At 37.8% G+C, this 16820-nt stretch overlaps 1 protein-coding gene across 5 annotated transcripts in view; it reads right to left on the bottom strand.

The window, feature by feature from the left end:
• LOC138753656 (F-box/WD repeat-containing protein 7-like) overlaps nt 1–16820 on the bottom strand; it is a 76943-nt gene that overhangs the window by 22736 nt on the left and 37387 nt on the right. For 4 of the 5 annotated variants that reach the window (XR_011351335.1, XM_069916904.1, XM_069916905.1 and 1 more), the window contains 5 exons: nt 13580–13765; nt 6002–6120; nt 4725–4876; nt 3042–3114; nt 64–175 (listed from right to left, as the gene is read on the bottom strand). Coding sequence is in view for 4 of the 5 variants with exons in the window: in XM_069916904.1 (XP_069773005.1) it covers nt 64–175; nt 3042–3114; nt 4725–4876; nt 6002–6120; nt 13580–13765 (642 nt within the window). In the remaining variant the exon portion in view is untranslated. Of the gene's footprint in view, nt 1–63; nt 176–3041; nt 3115–4724; nt 4877–6001; nt 6121–13579; nt 13766–15164; nt 15584–16820 lie in introns of those variants that run through there. The other variant, XM_069916907.1, reaches the window with a different exon arrangement.

Genomic DNA, 16820 nt, shown 5'->3' with positions numbered 1-16820 from the left:
AACTAAATTTGCAGTATATTAGGAAGGGTTATACAGGGATAGAGTTAACTTCAGTGTAATTACCTTCAGTATGCCCTTTCAGAAAAGCTGTACATACTCCTCTATGGATATCCCATATTCTTATTGTGTGGTCCCATGATGTGCTGGCAATTAGATGCTCTTTCATCGTTAAGTACTGTTATTAAGCAGGTGGTTAGTACAAACTCAAACAAATATAAACATTCTCATCAAATGCATTATGAAATATATTTACATTGGAGTGTGGCCTCATTACCAGTTCTAAATAAGCAGACAATTGAGATGTCAATATATATTTTAAAAAGACATTGTTAGCTCTTCCTTCAGCATTAATGGGACACACGGCCTTCTGTATTGTAACAATTCTATGAACACAACACTGGGATAAATTACTAAGGAGAACTGGCTAATGTCAATGCAGAAGGGGTTGCTTCCAAAAAGCAGGAGTACTTCACTGAAATAGGAAAGCAGGTCCCCTTTACTTTGTGTTACCCTTAAAGATTTCTCAAAAATTTTAATATCTCTGAAAGCTGCAAAATAATATCACATGGGAACAGTTTTTATCATTGTTTCAGATTTTCAGAAATGTTCACCTGCATAAAATATTACTTGGATTTTCTCTCTGTCCTCCACAATTTCCTCTACAGTCCACGGACTGCATCTAAGATGGTGGCGCCTATGATCGGCAGCAGCCATGAAGGGTTCCAGACGCCTGGGAAACAGAGGACTGGTGCAGAACACTAGAAAATGGGGAGAACAATCCCTGTTTGAGGAGAAGCAGAGTAGATGACCCATGGGACGGTGACCATGGCGGCGGACCAGTGAGGGATTCTGTGATTGAAGTAACGCACAGGTGTCAGGCTGTTGGCGACTCAAGGCATGCAACCCATTGCAGGTTGTGGACTGCTGGCGACTGCAATTGAAGGATTCACACTGGCTACAGACTGCTGGAGACTGGCTCAAGAACTGTCTGATGGGGTTTCCAGTATCAGAACTGGGATCCAAGTTGGTGCTGAGGGCATTGAAGAATTCCTGATCATGTCGGAGCTCCAGATCTGGAGCTCAGGTGGCTGATGGTTTGGACTGGACACCGTGAGGATGCAGGGGCTGTGGAAGCGCTGGAGGTGAATCCACGGACACTCGATGACTCGGAGGGGACATTCTTTTGCCTCTCTTTCTCTTACTGTAAAAAGGCACTTCAGGCAATTTCTGCCGATGGCGAACCTGTCTGCCTTTTGCAGACGAAAACAAATTCTGTGTAATATTGCACTGTCTTTATTACATGACAATAAATTGAATCTTGAATTGATATAAAGATATATGGGCCATCTGGAGAGTTATTCTTTAGTGTTCTTGCTGATCTTGTGTACATGACAATAAATTAAATTAGGTTCATGCATAACTTCTGTGCCTTTAAGATTCTTTAAAGTAGCTACTATAGTTTATTTCCATTTCAATTCTATGCTCATAGAAAACATACAGGTTAACTGTTGAATGTAGTAAAGTCTCTGTTCTATGTAACTTGTGTGAAGAATTATAGGAGCACACCACAACCTGGACTTCAGTTTTACCAAACAGTCTTCATAGTTGAAATGATATAAAGTTACAAAGGAAATTTTAAAAAATATATATATAGAGGCTGGGAATCTAAAACAAAAACATAAACATTGGAAATACTCAGTAAGTCAGGCAGCCTCTGTAGAAAAAGAAACGAGGTAACGTTTCAGTTTGAATGTCCTTCATCAGATTCTGCCATCACGTTGAGTGTTTCCAGCATTTCCTAAAATTACTACAAAGATGAGAATAAATACTTAGTTCATGCCTATGTTAGTCCATGTTCTTTAGAGGGTTAGCAGGAGCACTGACAGACTCAGCAACTTCACTTCCTTCAAATCCGTTATTGCTTTAACAGAAGTATTTTAAAATACAATTTGATATAACAAATACATTTTTGACTTCATAATAGATATTGTGTTCTTATGTTTCAATAATATTTCATGTAAAAGTTGTAATTTTTACTTCACATATCAATAAGGCAATTTTCAATAGATCAAAAAAGAAAAAAATGGCAGCACTTCCGTTAGTGTGGACCTGGGAAAGCAGGGTGTGAAGCCACAGCATTGCTCCACATGGTCCAACCACCTGTTGCCTGTATAGGCTTTAAATGGCATGTTAAAGGAGCTGATAGTTTTTTTAATTAAAATTCTGCAACTGTGGGGTCTGTGCCCAACATGGAGGTGCCCGTGCTCAGCAGCTGCCACAGTGGGTTGGAGACATTAGGGAAGCATGGGACTGGTGCAGGGCACCACAAATGGGGAGAATATTCCCCCCCCCCTTGAAAAGGAGAAGCATTGGAGACAGCTCTACAGGACAGTGACCATGGCAGCAGACCAGTGAAGGGCTCAGTAGCTGAAAGACCCCAAGAGGTTGTGGGCAGTCAGCTACTTGAAGTTGAGGGACTCACACAGGCTGCACAAGGACCCACTCAGGCTGGACACTGCTGGAGATTGGTTCATGCTGAGAACAAGAACGGCTCCTGAAGGGCCTCGCACGGAAGGCTTCCTGATCATGTCAGACATTTGGATCTGGAGCTCAGGATTGAACAGGGGCCTGTGTATGACAGAGGCTGTGGAAATGCTGGAGGTAAATACAGACACTCAGTATCTCTGAAGGGTCACTCTTTGGCTACTCTTTCTCTCTTACTGTCAAGGGCACTGGACAACACTAATGGTGAATCTTTGTCTGTCTTACTGCAGGCAAAAGGAAATTTTGTGTAATATTACATTTCTGTATTATTACATGACAGTAAAGGAATCATGAATCTTTCTAAATGTACCACAGAAGGAGCTATGCCTACTAGGACACACAATGAACATTCTGACATATTCACTCGGTGCTCGGAGCTACAAATGTAACTTAATCTGATTCACTGATAATAATGAAGTAATCAAGACTTGCAAAATATTACTGGAATTTTTTTTAACAGAATGCCAAGTTTTGCAGTGCATGGATGATAGCTTTACCTGAATTTCATCTTCATGACCTCGAAGTATTTTCCGACATCGTCCATCCTGAATGGACCAAACTCGAAGGGTTCTGATTATCAAGAGATGTTTGGATTAAGTAATATTTGTTGTCAAAAGTTACCAATATGATACAAATATTTATTACCATAAATTGGTTATGATATGTGCTTTAATTCAAGTTTCTATGCTTTCTTAACATAATGCAAATTTGTTACATTACTGTTTAGAATCTAGCACAACAATTTAAAAAGTACTAAAGCACCATTTCTCTGAAAGTTTAGTTGGTAAAGGCAGTGATAAACAGAAAGGAAATATGCCAGATTTGATCTCTGATCTGTGGTAAGTGTGACAAACTAATATATTGGCTTCATGAAAAATAGCAAAATGTTCGTATTTCTGGTAATTACATAGAAACATAGAAGATAGGAGCAGGAATAGGTCATTCAACCCTTCGAGCCTGCTCCGCCATTCAACGAGATCATGGCTGATCTTAAAGTTCAGTACCCCGTCCCCGCCTTCTCTCCGTAACCTTTAATACCCTTATACCGAAGAAATAGATCGAATTCCCTCTTAAATATATTTAATGAACCTGCCTCTACTGCCCTCTGTGGCAATGAATTCCACAGATTCACCACCCTCTGGGTAAAGAAATTCCTCCTCATCTCGGTCCTAAATGGTTTGCCTATTATCCTCAAACCATGGCCCCGGGTTCTGGATTTTCCCATCCTTGGAAGCATCCCATCTGCATCCATTCTGTCCAGTCCTGCCAGAATTTTATAGGTCTCTATGAGATCCCCTCTCAATCTTCTAAACTCCAGCGAGTACAATCCCAATTTGCGCAATCTTTCCTCATAAGTCATTCCTGCCATTCCAGGTATCAGCCTGGTGAATCGCCTCTGCACTCCCTCCATTGCAAGAACATCCTTCCTTAGATAAGGTAACCAAAACTGCACACAATACTCCAGGTGGGGTCTCACCAAGGCCCTGTACAGCTGCAGTAAGGTATCCTTGTTCCTATACTCAAACCCTCTTGATATGAAGGCCAACATATCATTTGCCTTTTTAACTGCCTGCTATACCTGCATGCTTGCCTTCAGAGACTGGTGTACAACTACCCCTAGGTCTCTCTGCATTTACCCATCTCTTAATCTATTGCCATTCAAATAGTAATCTGCCCTCCGGTTTGTATTACCAAAGTGGATAACCTCACATTTATCCACATTGTAGTGCATTTGCCATGTATCTGCCCAGTCCCTCATAGTACTGGAAGTACAAAGATGAATTACAATGAGATCAAGGTCAGCTGTGATGTTCTCTTTAGGTGAAAAGTTAGTGACATTGCAAGGCTGAGAGCGATGAGAGATGAAAGGCATGAAAATAATAATTAGGTAAACCTCAAATATAAAAAGCATACTAGATTTTATAAGGTTGCAAGATAGAAATGAATATCTAAGTCTCTGCCTTGTACAGTGGACTCAGAAGTCATTTCGTTGATGATTTGAAAACTGCTCTCTGGGTTTGACCTTAGATTGGTGCAAGGTATGAAAAAATAAACCATAAAATGGCATCCCATTTTACCACTTCTGTAATTATGGACATATCTTTAGACAATCCTGCTGTGAAACTGGTACACTTGAAATATTATTTTATTAAACTATCACACATAAAATCTGAGTTTACCTATCTGAGCTAGCACTGACTACTTTTGTTCCATCAAAACAAAGTTGATCAATTCCTGAACTGTGGCCCATGAGTGCACGTAGACAAGTCCCTGTTTCCAATTGGAAAATTCGAATCAAGCTGTCAGCACAACCCGTCACAATAACTTCAAGCTGTAAAACATAAAAGATTGCTTTACTTTTTTATTTGATTAATAATTATAACAATCATTCTCAAAATCTGTAGCCTCATGTATGTTTATTGAAGGCAATGTATGGATGAAATTTTTATCCAGCTTTTCACGCTGTATCAGTGATGAGTAAATTAGGTCTGAGGTGTAGTTGCTTGAGGGACTATTGGCATCAGAAGACTGAGGAGATGGGCAAAGTTTTCCAAAGATCAGAGGCTGGGGAAGAAGGAATCAGCACTTGGGATAATTAATTAGAGGCCTCTGGAAGTGGAAAAGTTTTGGCCATCTGCCAAGAGCTGATCAAGACATTTAAGGATTGGCCCATCAGAGCATCAGGGAATTGGGAGGTCAGGACTATTCTGATTATGTGGTAATCTGATTCTGGGTGGGGTGGGAGGCTTGATGAGGTGAGATTGATTGATGGAGAAAGGGTGGCCGAACAATGTTAGGTAAGTATGGAGCTAGCGCAATAGGGTCTTTGCTGCAGAGCTGTGAGAGCTTGAAAGTCATTTGTAAAATTAAATTTACAGTAATGTGCACAATGCTGAAATCATCTTGGCCATCAAAGTGAGCTTTTTGTTGGGTATATATCTGTACCTACTCAAAATGGTCAACCATCAAGTCTATTTTTGATTTCTATAACTTTATATTTCTTTCAATATTCCATTTTAACCCCAACTCTGAAATTTACCGTGCTTTTGTTTCCATTTTAGCCATCCTATTAGTTTATTGAAGATTACTAGCTGTTTGTGTCATTGTGTAGGAATTTTAGATACATATACTCATTTCATGGAGGGCCAAATTACTGGTGGATTTTCTCGCCTTCCAATAATTTGGGCTTGAATCCAGCCTCCAAAATGCAGCAGTGTTTCAAGTTGGTGCTATCCAGTTCACAACCATCTTGTTTATGAAAACTTCTCATTGAATTTTATCATCTCAGAAGAAAATTTAAAAAGAAATTAGATTTTAAAATAGAGATCTGGTTGAAGTTTTCCACCAACAGTTCCAAAATGATCTCTCCAATTGTTCTGATAAATTTGACTATTTTGTTTCTGTTTTCATATCTGTATAGGTATACTTGCAAATAGGTTTATGAGAAATATTCTACCTTAATGCAAACACATGTGACAGCATCTGTGTGGTTATCCAGAACATGTAGACAACTTGCAGTGAAAAGATCCCATACACGGGCAGTTTTGTCTGAACTGCCACTAACTAACCATTTCCCTGTAATAAAGAAAGACACATAAAAGATTTAAAAAGGAGAACAAATAACTTCAAGCACTCTTTTCAAAAGATTGATCCCATTTGGGAAAGTTGGTATTTTAATTTAATGGACAGTTAAAAAAAATTATACATGGCAAAATTCTGTGGACTGTTAACATACCAATATGCAAACTCTCTAAGTCATTATTTGGCATTTATAATGAAAAATGTATCACATTGAGAGATGAGAGTTCATTGTCACTACTTAAGTATATATAGCTGCAACCAAACAGGTACATAAGATTTCAGATTTATTGTCAGAGATTCTTTTTCCTTCGGGTGAGGTAGAATTACCACTTATTAGTGTAAACCAGTAGTTCTCAACCTTTTGCTTTCCATTCACATACCACTAAGTATTCCCTATGTCATAAGTGCTTTGTGATTAGTAAGGGATTCCTTAAGGTGGTATGTGAGTGGGAAGAGAAGGTTGAGAACCACTGATGTAAACAAATAAAGAACTTTAAACAAACTGTGGAATGCAGAGAGAATTAAAAAAATCAATAAAGTGCACAAATAAGAGTCCTTAAATAAATCAATGATTGAGTTTGTAGTTGAGGAGTCTGATGGTGGAAGGGTAGCAGCTGTTCCTGAACCTGGTAGTACAAGTCTTGAGCACCTATACCTCTTTCCTGTTGGCATCAATGGGAAAAGAGCATGTGCTGGGTGGTGAGTATCCTTGTTGATTGCTGCTGCTCTCCGACGGCAGCGTTCCTTGTAGATGTTCTTGAAGGTTGGGTGGGTTTTGCCTGTGATGCCCTGGACTATGTCCACTACCTTTTGGAGGGGTTTACGTTCAGGGGTATTGCTGTCCCCATACCAGACCGTGATGCAGATGGTCAGCACACTTTCCACCACACATCTGTAGAAATTTGCCAGGGTTTCTGGTGTCATCCAAACCTTCTCTAACTCCTAAGGAAGTAGAGGCACTGACATGGTTTCCTCAAGATACATGTCTGTTGGGTCCAGGAATGATCCTCTGAGATATTGACTCCCAAGAACTTAAATTTGCTCACCCTATCCACCTCTGATCCCCTAATGATCACAGGATTGTATACCTCTGGCTTTCCCTTACTGGTCAACAATCAGCTCTTTAGTTTTGGTATTCCCTATGCCTTAGGTGCTCTGTGATTAGTAATGAATTGCTTGAAGTTGTTCCTGCACCATTCAGCCAAGTTTTCATTCTCTCTCCTGTAGGCTGACTCATCACCTTTATTTATACAAAAGGCAAAGGAGGAAAAACCCAACACCCAACCCCAACCAACCAATTTTCCCCTGCAGCCGCTGCAACCGTGTCTGCCTGTCCCGCATCGGACTTGTCAGCCACAAACGAGCCTGCAGCTGACGTGGACTTTTACCCCCTCCATAAATCTTCGTCTGCGAAGCCAAGCCAAAGAATGAAACTGCCTTGGTTTCATCAGCAAATTTGTAGGTGGAGTTATTGTCGTACTGAGCCACACAGTCGTGGGTGTAAAGTGAGCAGGGAGCTAAGAATGCAGTCCTGTGGTGCTCTGGTATGATGGAGATTATGGTCTGGAGGTGAGGAAATCCATGATTCAATTACACAGTGGGGTGTTGAGTCCCAGATCTTGGAGTTTGCTAATCAGTTTTGAGGGGATGATAGTGTTAAATACTGAACAGAAGTCAATAAACAGCATCCTGATGAATGCAGCTTTACTGTCCAGGTGTTCCAGGGCTTTGCGTAGAGCCAGAGAGATGGCATCCACCATAAACCTGTTACTATGATATAATAGTTTAATAGTATATTTATACTATTGTAGTACCATTATAGTAATGTCCCACAATACACCATGACAGGAAAAGAGATAATAAATATAAAATAATATAGAAATAAATATTCACAGTTGCAGTTAATGTGCGAGAATAATGATGTTTCAACCATGCAGACAGATCTTTTGGTGGTCCCAGAGTAGTTTGCGTTAGGGTAACATGGAAAGGTTCAAGAGCCTAATATCTTTTGGGGAAAAAAAGACTTTTCTTGAACCTAAATATGCTAGACTTCAGGCTTTCTGTACATTCTGCCTGCAGATAGCAGCAAGAACAGATTGCGACCAGGCTGATGGAATTCCTTTATGATGTTGGCTGCCTTCTTGAGGCAGCATCTCAAATGGATGTCCGCAATGGATGGGAGGTTGGAGCCTGTGATGGACTTGGCTGTGTTTGCTAAGCTTTGCAGCTTTCTCCATTCCTGGGCACACAAATGACCAATCCAGGCTGTAATGCAACCAGTCTATATACTTTCCACAGTGGGCCTGTGGAAGTTCAATAGAGTATTCAACGATATGCTGAATCTCCTTGGACTTTTCATTTCTATTATATGTCTCACAAGAAAATCTGATGCAAATCAGATTAAGCAGTTCTTGTAAATATTTAAATGAAATGAAGGACACTGGAATGAACAGAAAGAATACTGATTCTCAAAGCAGAAATACTTATTAAAGTATTAATTTGGAACTGTTTTTGCTTAATGATATCACATTCTTTTTTTTTGAATACTTTATTTAAAATTTTCCATTCATGTAATTATATACTTTTACATAGGCAAAATTTGATTAAATTTCAAATTACATTGATTTCATGGTAATTTATCCCCCATCCCTTCCGTCTTATACCCCCTCCCACTAAAAAAAAAATAACAATAGAAATAGATATGAAAAAAATTATAGAAAAAAGAAAAATAATATTATTCTGGATTGCACAAAGGATCAGCTCACGCATTGGAATCTTACAGTATTTATATAGCAACTTTAGGGAAGAAGATTGTTACAGATCTTAAGAGGCTGGAAATACATTTTTACATATTTATCCGTAAACTTTGGATATATGGGCTCCAAATTTGTAAGAATATAGAGTATTTATTTCTTAAATTGTATGTAATTTTCTCCCAAGGTGTTCAGCTTTGAATTTCCATATCCCATCTTTCCATACCTAAATGTGCATCTGATTTCCAAGTCACTGCAGTGCACTTCCTTTCCATCGCTAATGCTATTTTATTAAATTTAACTTGATAAAAATGTTTGTTTATAGATTTTATTACTATATGGTTACACAGGTTATATATCACTTCTCAAAAATTAAAAGAATGGGATCCAACATTATCAGATAGATGTTTTCTCTGTAAGAAGGAAATGGGAACAACAATACATGCAGTTTGGGCATGTACAAAAGTGAATACGTTTTGGGAAGAACTAAATCAGATATTAAATAAAATCACAAAAAACAACATACCAAAAAATCCAGAGATCTTTCTTTTAAGTAACATAAGAAGTAAAGAATTAGGCCTCAAACTGGATAAAGCGCAAAAAATGTATGTCAACTTGGAAAATGGAAGAGAGCCTGAGAATACACCAATGGTACATGGAAATGAATAAATGTATTCCATTGGAAAAATAACATATAATTTAAAAAATAAAGTCACATTGTTCGAACAAATTTGGGAACCATATGTGGAACATAACAGAGAGAGCTTGCCTCGGACCTCCATCCCCTAAAATGATAAGAAGACAAAACGATTTGATTTAGTGTGAAAAAGTAGATGACACATTTTTCTTGTTTGTCTTTCCTTTGTATGAAGACATTGTTTTATGGTTTTATTGTATTGTATATGTTGAATATTTATTGATTTTGGAGGGGGGTGGGAAGGGGGGAGGGAGGGAAGGGGGAAAAAAGGGGGAAAATGCCACTGTGTATATTTAATGAGAAACGTTTGTACATATTTTGGTTGATATGGTTCACAGTGTGAAAAATTTTAAAAAATTTTAAAAGACTTTATTACTATATGAAATTGGAATAAAAGGCAGTATATCACCTTTGAGTCAAAATAATCTCATACCCTTTACTAAAGATAATCAATTTTTAAATATTTGGTCTCAAATATTAAAAATGTAGAAGATTGTTATGAACAAAGTCAATTGATGTTATTTCAACAATTAAGAGATAAATATGAAATAACTCGGAATACTATCTCCAATTGAAAAGATACTTGTGGGAAAAATTAGGTCCAACAATGTACTTACCAGCTTGTAGTGAGCTGGAAGTTCTTATTAAGAGAGATTATACTAAAAAATTTATTTCTACAATGTATTTTTTGATACAAGCAGGTACAATTAAAAAGGGAGTTCATAAATCTAAACAGAAATGGGAGGCAGATTTAAGTATTACAATTGATGAGAAAAGATGGGCAGATCTTTGTTAAGATAGTAAGACAAATATTAAAAATGTTAGATATAATTTAGTTCAATATAATTATTTACATCAACTATATTTAATTCCACAAAAATTGCATAAAATGAAATCGGGTTTATCAAATAAATGTTTCAGATATGGTGAAGAAATAGGAACTATTTTACACTCTACTCTGTCATGTTCAAAAGTTAGAACATTCTGGGTGGATTTCGAAAAGTTTTTAGAACAGATTACTGGTTTTTTTTTTTTTTTTTTTTTAATTTTTTTATTTTTCACACCATAAATCACATTAGCCATGATATACACTATTTCTTTTCACACATATACAGTGACTTTTTCTCCCCCCCCCCCTTTCCTCCCAAACCACCCCCCACCCCCCCCTCTCATCCATTTTAGGTATACAATCTAGGTTGCATTAATCCAGTCAGACAATGTTGTCATTCAACAAAATTACACCAGAAATTCTACTGAGTCCATTCTTTTCTTTCCTTCTCCTTCCATCAACTTAGGTAATGTTTGTCCCCGGTAGGTTTTCGCTATTGTATTTAATGTAAGGCTCCTATACTTGTTCGAATATTTCAATATTATTTCTTAACCAATATGTTATTTTTTTCTAATGGAATACATTTATTCATTTAAATTTGGTAGTTTCTTCCTTTTAATTTGGTTATGTATTCCATTAATATTTAAAGACATATAGTTCAGCGTAGCCCTTTTATATTTTGTTTATCTTCTCTTTCCGTTTTTCCATCATTACCTTTCCTCCTTTTCCATTTCTGTTTTCTTATTTTCAACTCTTTATAAGACAACATTCCTACAACATCTAACATTTTCCTTATTCTCCTATTTCTATCTTATTTATCCCCAATCTCCCCTTCACCTCCTGAGTTGTCCTTTATCCCTTGTCGGACAACCACATCTCCCCTCTCCATTTGGATTTGCGAATCCACTCGCAAGCGTCAACTGATTGTGCAGTGACCGCTATTTCCCCCCACCCCGCCTCCCCCAGAAAAGATTTCACTTTTCATATGTCACAAAGGTCCCTCTTTTAATTCCCTCCTTATTCTCTCTATTCCATTACCTTCCCTTATTAATTCTTGTCTATACTATCTATATTTTCTTCTAAGTACAGATACATTCATGTATGCTCATTGTCTCTATTCACTCTTATACCTCTTTACCTGCATACATATCAATCGTGATCATTTTTACTCTCATTACCCGTCTTCATCCCTCAGTCTATTTTTGTCTTTACCCACATACATATCAGTCGTGATCATTTTAACTCTCATTACCCGTCTTCCTCCCTCAGTCTATTTTTGTAATTGTTCTGCAAATTTTCGTGCTTCTTCTGGATCCGAGAATAGTCTGTTTTGCTGTCCTGGAATAAATATTTTCAATACCGCTGGATGCTTTAGTATAAATTTATACCCTTTCTTCCATAAAATCGCCTTTGCTGTATTGAACTCTTTTCTCTTCTTTAGGAGTTCAAAACTTATATCTGGATAAATGAAGATTTTTTGCCCTTTATACTCCAGTGGTTTGTTGCCCTCTCTTACTTTTTCCATTGTCTTCTCCAGTACCTTTTCTCTTGTAGTATATCTTAGGAATTTTACTACAATAGATCTTGGTTTTTGTTGTGGTTGTGGTTTAGAGGCCAATACTCTATGTGCCCTTTCTATTTCCATTTCATGCTGTAGTTCTGGACATCCTAGGGTCTTAGGGATCCACTCTTTTATAAACTCCCTCATATTCTTGCCTTCTTCATCTTCCTTAAGGCCCACTATCTTTATGTTATTTCTTCTGTTATGGTTTTCCATTGTATCTATTTTTTGAGCTAGTAGTTCTTGTGTCTCTTTAGTTTTTTTATTAGATTTCTCCAATTTCTTTTTTAAGTCTTCTACCTCCATTTCTGCTGCTACTGCCCGCTCTTCCATCTTGTCCATTTTTTTTCCCATTTCTGTTAAGGTCATCTCCATTTTAATTATTTTCTCCTCTGTGTTGTTTATTCTTTTTCTTAAATCCTTAAATTCCTGTGTTTGCCATTCTTTAAATGATTCCATGTATCCTCTAATAAGAGCAAGTATATCCTTTACCTTGCCTCTCTTTTCTTCTTCTATTTCACCATACTCTTCCTCTTCTTCTTCCTCTGGGTTGACCATCTGTTGTTTCTTTGTTGCCCTTTCCTCCTCTTCTATCTTGTTTCTATTGTCTTCTGTGGTCTCTTCTTGCTGCAGGTGTTCTGCAGCTGTCGTTGCCGGCTGTGGAGATCGACTCCCCAGCTGGTCCCCCCTCCCGTCGGTGTGTTTTTTTTCATTCGCATCGCGCATGCGCGAAACTTCGCGCATGCGCGGTTGCGCACTTTTGTTCGGCTCTGCGAGCCATTTTTGTAGTCCATTATTTACCGACCTGAGGGAGCGGGTTTCTCTCTCCGCAGCGGGCCTCTTCGGACAGGTAAGGCCTTCACCTTTTTCCTCCTTTGTCTTCTCTTCCTCTCTTCTTACCGTTGCTTTCGACTTTTCTTTTTTTGTCGCCATCTTCTTTCCACCTTTATACTCACTTTTTTGTAACTTTTATTTCTGTGCCTTTGTGTTTTCTCTTGTTTTTCCCGACTTTTCTGGAGAGGGCTGGAGTTCACCGTCCGGCCACTACTCCATCGCGTGACTCCTTCACTGGTATTGTTTTTCCACAAAATCTCAATTTATTTTTATTGGGGGACATAGAAGGAACAAGACTTAAATTAAAATTATCATTTTATCAAATGATATTGCATTCTGAAGAGGGTACTAGTAGCATCATTCGGTACATTCAATAACTTCTATAAATTGTGGACATGAGAAGATTGACTGCCAGGACAACTTTCTGTGTTAATTCTGAAATATTTCTTAAAAAAGCACCCAAAACTAATACCCAGACACTCCCTCGGCATAGGTTCACTTTGAATAATAACCTCTTACTCAACTCTCTTCAGAACATCCAGTGCCTGTGAAACAATTTTTTCCAAAAGTATACTTGATTCATATGTTCACTGACATGTCAATTCAATAACTTCTCTTCCAAACGTTACAACCACATTTTCTCTTTAAACTGCGCATCTGTGGAGCATGGGGGCCCAACCCCTCAGGGTCTGGTAGTAGACTGTGGTCACTCTCCAAACGAAAGAAAATAAACATTGCAATTCCCTCCATATTCTCTGGTCTTGCTGATTATCACTCACCATCACAGTCAAGACAATCCACTCTTCCTTGATGGCCTCGAAGCAAAGGTAAAACTGTATATCTGCCTAATGTCCAGTTTTGATTCAGGTGGCAAGCCCTAATGTAAATCTCCTTCCATCGGCACGTTGGAGACAATGAAGTATGATCAGAAAACTTTGGTCTGTTGTATCTGGGAGATGTGAGACCTGAAAAATGAGGGGATAAGAATATAAAAACAGATCAAGTAATCAAATATTGCATAGCTTATCACTCTAGATCAGTCCTGACAAAGTGATTAACCGTTGGACTGCTAGTAATATTCTAAGATTATCAAATTGCAGCTAGAAGACAATGTAATTAATAGAAAACAACATTTTCTTGTAAACCAAAAGGATGCGTGTCACAAGCAGCTTGTCATACAGATTACAAGCTTGAAAATAAAAATGTTTGATCTTTGTGACTGGTATTATTTTTGTGTTCTTAATACAATTGCAGATTTTTAAACAGTATGCTGTATGCAGGTATATAATCCCATTCTTGTGCTATGTATTTGTTTGTAGTAAAAACATATTGTTAAGGAATAAGATAATAAAATTATAAAATAAATATTACTCAGCAGCCCAGTCAAGGTTCCTTGCATCTTTATTTTAAAAAGGTGAATCACCAAAATGGGTTAACATCGGATTACATAACATGGGGGAGGGAGTGGCAAAAGATATTATTTACAAAACAAATACCAAATTAATAAATAAAAGAACGGTTAACCCCATCCTAAAACATCTGGTAAAAATCTGCAAGGAAATTAATGATTGCATCAGTATAGAGATTGTAATATTGCCAAAAGCACCCTTAATATGCAACAAACAGATGCCTATGAATTTAGGTAACAAAATTCTGGATATTTGGCACCAACAGGGGATCTGAACTATTGAGGACTGTTATGAAAATAGATAGCTGAAGTCCTTCGAACAACTGAAGGATAAATATGATTTACCTAATGGAACATTTCATTATTTTTTACAGTTAAGATCCTTCCTGAGGGGAAAATGGGGCCCTACCATCACTCCACTTGAAGGGAACAAGGTAGAAGGCCTACTTTGACTGGGAAGTGCTCCCAAATTTATATCCAGAATGTACTTTGTAATTCAAAGTGAGAGCCCAAAGCTTGGTCTGTAAAAATTGAGGGAGAGGTAAGAGTCAGACTTGGGAACAATGATCGATGAAGAGTGTTGGTCAGATCTATGTAGGGAAAGTGTAACACTAGTGATCAACACCAGACTACGATTGGTACAATATAATTTCTTACACCAATTATATCCAGACCACAAAAATTACATAAAGGAAAATGAAAGATATTGGAAATGTGCTCCAGGTGTGTGCTAGAAATTGGTACTTTTATATACTCCACATGGACCTGTTGGAAGGTGAGTCTCTTTTGGATGGAATTATCTAATATATTAACTAGGATTACGGGAACACACTTCCTGTGAATCTGGAGCTGTATTTATTGGGAAACCTAGAGGATATGGGCAGATCATTAACTAAATTCCAAATTAAATTTATAGATATTGTCCTGTCAGTAGTAAAAAAATACATTGCAATTACCTGGAAGTCCAACTCCCCCCTGCTCATCACTCGATGGACCACGGAGATTCATAATTGCATGACCATGGAGAAAATAACATATAATTTAAGAAATAAGTATGATACTTTTGCCTTATCTAGAGCACTTTGGTGCACAGGTATAATAACAGCTCATAGTTCTAAAAAGCTAACAAAATACAAAAAAGATAACAGAAGTGAAGAACCTCAAGGAACGGAGGTAGATTAGAGAGAATGGTGGTATGCTGAAGTTTCTTTTCCTTTTTACAATTTTTATGTTGCTCACTTTAGTTATTGTTTACTTTTCAAAGTTTTGGGGGGGTGTGATAGTACATATCTATCACCAATGTACATAGTGTATATAGTAGTGTATATAGTTACTGTATCTAGACTGTGCTTATAGCGATTGGCTGAGAGCTAAGCCACACCCATTACCTGGGCCTTAAAGGGCTGTGTCCCTAGCCAGGTCGGATCATTCCGGACTGGTCGGCCACCTGTGAAGAGCTCCGGTCTTTTGCTAATAAAAGCCTTGGTTTGGATCAACAAGTCTTTGGTTCTTTCGACGAGCTCTACAGGGGGGAGGAAGGAAATTGTAGGTAAGCTGATATAGTGTTTGTATCTGAGAAGTGAAGTACACTAAAAGAAAGTGTAAATATGTAAAAAATTGTTTTTTCAGATGTGATACTGTTCTTGGAAAATAAAATTTTCAAAAAATATTTCTTAAAAGGGTAAAATTGTGAAGTTTAGTTAACAGGCCACATTTCATCTCATTTGCCATGCAAGAGATATGCAAACGGTAGACGTTGTGTCTACACTTGCTTTGCAGAGACAATGAAAGTGCTCGTGAGAGTTTTACAAGTAGTTATTAATGGACCAGCATGTTTCAAGAACTAAGAAGTCTTTTGCTTTTGAACTGGCACCAGACTTTTAAATGTCTGGTTAAAGTTTGTTGTCCGAGTGGCCACGTGGTTTTGTAAACAGAGAGAAAATATCAATGTTTGTCAGAGAATTCTGCAACAGTTTGTAGGGAAGGCTGCAAGGTGGCAGACCACTTGCAAGATCACATTTCAAGATGGGTTTTGAGTTCTGATATCAGCCTATTCTAAATCTCTGTAATCAATTGCAGAGGTTGTGGCTGGTTATTGTGTTTTTCCTGGAATAGGGGAAAAAGAACTCCTTGTGGTAACCTGGAAGAAGATGTTATCTTTTGAAAAAACCCAAGAGGGGACAAGTTTCTTTGGTAAGAAACTTGCTGATTGAAGATCAGTTTGTGTGTCCAATGAACAATGAATATCTCTCTGAAACCAACGAAGAGCTGTCTGAGAGGTAACAACTTAAGTTAAAGCACCAGAGCCTGATGAATATAATATCTGTACAACTCTGTGCACAGTATGGAAGATTGCCTGATATCAGTGGAGAAGTGAAAAATGAATGACTGGACAGTTAAAAAGAACATTCCTTAACATATAAGCATTACATACATGTGCATTTAGAATTAGAAGGGGTCTGTTAGGATAAGTTAATAGTGATAAGTTTAAGTATTACTATTATTATGTCTTTTTTTCTTTGGCTTGGCTTCGCGGACGAAGATTTATGGAGGGGGTAAAAAGACCACGTCAGCTGCAGGCTCGTTTGTGGCTGACAAGTCCGATGCGGGAC

This window comes from Narcine bancroftii, chromosome 2 (genome assembly GCF_036971445.1).
Source record: "Narcine bancroftii isolate sNarBan1 chromosome 2, sNarBan1.hap1, whole genome shotgun sequence".
Taxonomy (NCBI): domain Eukaryota; kingdom Metazoa; phylum Chordata; class Chondrichthyes; order Torpediniformes; family Narcinidae; genus Narcine; species Narcine bancroftii.
Note: the sequence above shows the minus strand (reverse complement) of the source record. Positions and strands in the feature narration are given on the sequence as shown.